Below are 1,213 nucleotides of genomic sequence, written 5' to 3'. Positions count from 1 at the left end.
TTTTGAGATTCAATTGATTTAGGATGTAGAGCAAGGCAGTTTTTGGAAGAAAACTTCAGCACTTTGTTGAAACTGTGTACTGTTTTACTGCAGTAATCTAAACTTTCCATGACACAGATAAACAAAGACGTTGCGGTCGAGTGACTCACTTGTTCTTTTGTTTCTGTCTCTTTTTCTCGCCGTCCCTGTCTCTCACATGCTCACTCTTCCACCCATCCTCTGTCTATCTCAATCTTTCTTTCTATCACGCATTGATCCGATGCTGCAGGCGACTCGCTGCTCAAACACAATGGGATGAAATTCACCACAAAAGACAAGGACAACGACCACTCTGAGAATAACTGCGCGTCCTTCTACCACGGTGCCTGGTGGTACCGTAACTGCCACACCTCCAACCTGAACGGACAATACCTGCGCGGCCAACACACCTCGTATGCTGACGGCATCGAGTGGTCATCCTGGACGGGTTGGCAGTACTCGCTGAAGTTCACCGAGATGAAGATCAGGCCAACCAAGGAGGAGAATAAATGAGCGAGAACTAGAAAGCTCGACAAGAGGAGCTCTAAGGTGGCTGTAGGTGTTAGAGACACTCGATGCAGAAACGCAAGAACTTTCCGGCGACAACTTCTTTCTCATGTTTCTGTTTCTATCCATCTTTCAAACCCCCGTTTTCCCGCCATCTTGTAGTGTTTGTGCTAACGCCCAATGGGCGGATGTTTTTCTCTTGATCTACTGTTCACATCTCTGAATATTATTACGAAACATTGCAGGTATTGTCAAAAAATGTACTAATGAAAAAAATATAGTTGTTGTCTAAAAAAAAAAAAAAAAGAAAACAAGAAAAAAAAAGAAACTTCTGTAGCTGTGAAATTTAGCAAGAACGTGTAGCTTTTCATAAAAATAAAGACTTTTAACTCTTCAGACATTCGACGGAGAGGCAGCTTGTCCTATGTTATTTTCGTTCAGTGCTTAATCAATAACTCGTAGTTAAACATGACAAGGTTGCTATTGGTGTGTCCGGCCCCTGCTGTAATATCTGGGAGGTAACTAGATTTTCCCACATGTCGAGTAAATACGTTATTGACCACCAGAGATGCTCAAAGAGAATACGTGTCACGAGGGTGGCTTTCAGAGTGATGGGCCACAACAGGCGCATTTTTCACTCTGACAGGTCAGTCGTTGGAAGGTTTTATCAATGGAGAAGCTGAACGTC

General features: G+C 43.3%; 1 protein-coding gene across 1 annotated transcript; it reads left to right on the top strand.

The window, feature by feature from the left end:
• Window positions 1-188: 188 nt before the first annotated feature.
• LOC122332420 (fibrinogen C domain-containing protein 1-like) lies at window positions 189-928 on the top strand. The gene has a single exon (XM_043229726.1). It carries the CDS (start codon window positions 295-297, stop codon window positions 529-531), a length of 237 nt encoding a protein of 78 aa, XP_043085661.1. The 5' UTR covers window positions 189-294; the 3' UTR covers window positions 532-928.
• Window positions 929-1,213: the final 285 nt, after the last annotated feature.

Source organism: Puntigrus tetrazona, unplaced genomic scaffold (assembly GCF_018831695.1).
Source record: "Puntigrus tetrazona isolate hp1 unplaced genomic scaffold, ASM1883169v1 S000000062, whole genome shotgun sequence".
NCBI lineage: Eukaryota > Metazoa > Chordata > Actinopteri > Cypriniformes > Cyprinidae > Puntigrus > Puntigrus tetrazona.
Note: the sequence above shows the minus strand (reverse complement) of the source record. Positions and strands in the feature narration are given on the sequence as shown.

Bases quoted from the DNA above. Each gene is read 5' to 3' on its own strand.
- LOC122332420 (XM_043229726.1), top strand. From the start codon at position 295: ATGAAATTCACCACAAAAGACAAGGACAACGACCACTCTGAGAATAAC.